We start from the raw sequence: 2,075 nt of genomic DNA, 5'->3' as shown, positions 1-2,075 counted from the left end.
CCTCTCTGTCAACGCTCTCTGGTTTCATTTAAAAGAGTCGATCATCAGATATTGTCCAAGATTAACCTTCAGGGTGGATATAGCTCGCTGGCAGCCTTGCACCGAGGACCTATCCACGTCATCATTTACCCAGAATGCTTTGCGTGTAAATAAAATGGCCCTGTCCGTGTAATATATTTTTAAAATTTCAGTTTAAAATTTACAAAAACTAAACAGTCTACAGTATTTTTACAGTCTTTATTTTTACAGTTAAAATATATGTTACAACTAATCATGGATCCCTTTAAACATGCATACATGAGTCAAAGCAACAATCTGGGTATGTTTTTGATGAAAGAATGACATTATAACATGATGTAATGCTCAAAAAAGTTGATTTTGCATAATACACCCCACTTTAAAAAAACAATCAAATTACAACACGAGGCAGAAATCAAAACCCAACATGTTTAGACTAGTCCTCTAGTTTCGTAATGCCAAAATATTCTAAAAGGACTTATGCATGTACATATTGACATGCAGAGATCATGCGCTCATGTATCAGMTGAGATAATTCCATTTCTCAGTGAAATTAAAACGTAGGATTTAACAMGTGGATTCACCAAAACACAGATCCTTCCTCGGACATTGGAAGTCCACTCTGTGTGGCTCTAACGTGTGAAAACATGAGACTTATTGAGAAGTCTTTATCCCTCGAACCCCTCTGAGCCAAAACATTTCCACCCAGCTGAAAATATTTGATGTCTGGCGGTGCAGTGACAGTTTTCTGCAGACGCATCATGTCCCTGTTATAGGCATAGATAAGAAAGATAAAGACAGAGAGACAGAGATAAGTGGGGGTGAATGACACAGCCTGGACTGGGACTCTGTCCGTCCCCCCCCAACGAGATCCCGGTCCTACTATATAAGGCAGAGCCCAGCCCTTTTGAGTTTGCTGAGTCAGGCTGATCCGATCAGACTTCTCCAGTCAACCTGTGACTGGGAGGAAGGAAAAATACGCCTGCATGAACTTTACTTCCACTTGAACGCAGCTGGTCAAGGTATCGGAGGTCCTCCACAGATCAGGGAACCCTAYCTGCTGGATCAGTTTTCTAGGTTTCTGAGAGATAAATAGAAAAAAATAAAGATGCAACAGAAAAGCCTTTTCACCCAAAGGAAAGTCTTGGTGGTCACATGCATTGCTGTATTAATACTGGCTCAGCAGGTGAGTAATGTGTTCCTTTTTAAATAATACACATTTAAATATTGATTTTAAAAAATTTTTATTTTTTATTTTAAGGGACAAATGTTAAATTTAGAACTTGGACTTACTGTRTAACAATCAATGAAAGGTGTAACAAAGTACAAATACTTTGTGCATGAAGTACAAATTTGGTTATCTAAACTTTACTGGATTATTTTTCAGCCAAAGTTTTACTTCCTCTGTACTTTTCCACACAGTTTTCTGTACGTTTTACTCTTTAAAAAAAGGTAAGAAGTAGAAAGTTGTTACTCACATTTAAATTTTGTAAATAAAAATGCCCAAATGAATGGATAGAGTGAATTTAACTGTGGTTGGATGAGAAGTATAAATATCTACGGTTCTGACTCAATGTTAGTTTGTATTTTACATCTCATCTGTACATGACACAAATCACATCAGACTCCAGGATCACATGTATGTAACCGAGTATGTAGATGAGTGATCAGCTAATACTGGAAGTTTAGTGAATCCCAAAGTTTTCAATGTTAACATTTTAAAATAACTTATAATGGTCATTGTGGAATTTACAGAAATGTTTTGGTAGATTGCCTCCCAATAAATGTTATTTTTGACATTCTAACATCTCACTTTTACTCAGTTGTTTCAATACTTGAGTACATTTTATAACCAAAATTGATTTTTGATGCTTAACTACAGTAAATATCAGATACTTTAACTTTTACCAATATAATCTAATGGTAAAAGACTTGAACCTTTTATCCCTTTGAGGTACTTTATACAAGACTGGCAGCAGATTACTGTATTTAATCATGTATAATCCTAAAAATTTAACCCTAAAAACCATCCATAAAGTGTGTGTGTGTGTGTGTGT

General features: G+C 35.8%; 1 protein-coding gene across 1 annotated transcript in view; it reads left to right on the top strand.

Annotated features, from left to right (window-relative positions):
* Window positions 1–938: 938 nt before the first annotated feature.
* leap2 (liver-expressed antimicrobial peptide 2) overlaps window positions 939–2,075 on the top strand; it is a 4,331-nt gene continuing 3,194 nt past the window's right edge. The window contains exon 1 of the mRNA XM_014018254.1: window positions 939–1,204. Coding sequence (XP_013873708.1) covers window positions 1,127–1,204 — 78 coding nt within the window. The 5' untranslated portion in view covers window positions 939–1,126. The remainder of the gene's footprint in view (window positions 1,205–2,075) is intronic.

The sequence above is a fragment of the Austrofundulus limnaeus genome, unplaced genomic scaffold (assembly GCF_001266775.1).
Source record: "Austrofundulus limnaeus strain Quisiro unplaced genomic scaffold, Austrofundulus_limnaeus-1.0 Scaffold188, whole genome shotgun sequence".
Lineage (NCBI taxonomy): Eukaryota > Metazoa > Chordata > Actinopteri > Cyprinodontiformes > Rivulidae > Austrofundulus > Austrofundulus limnaeus.
Note: the sequence above shows the minus strand (reverse complement) of the source record. Positions and strands in the feature narration are given on the sequence as shown.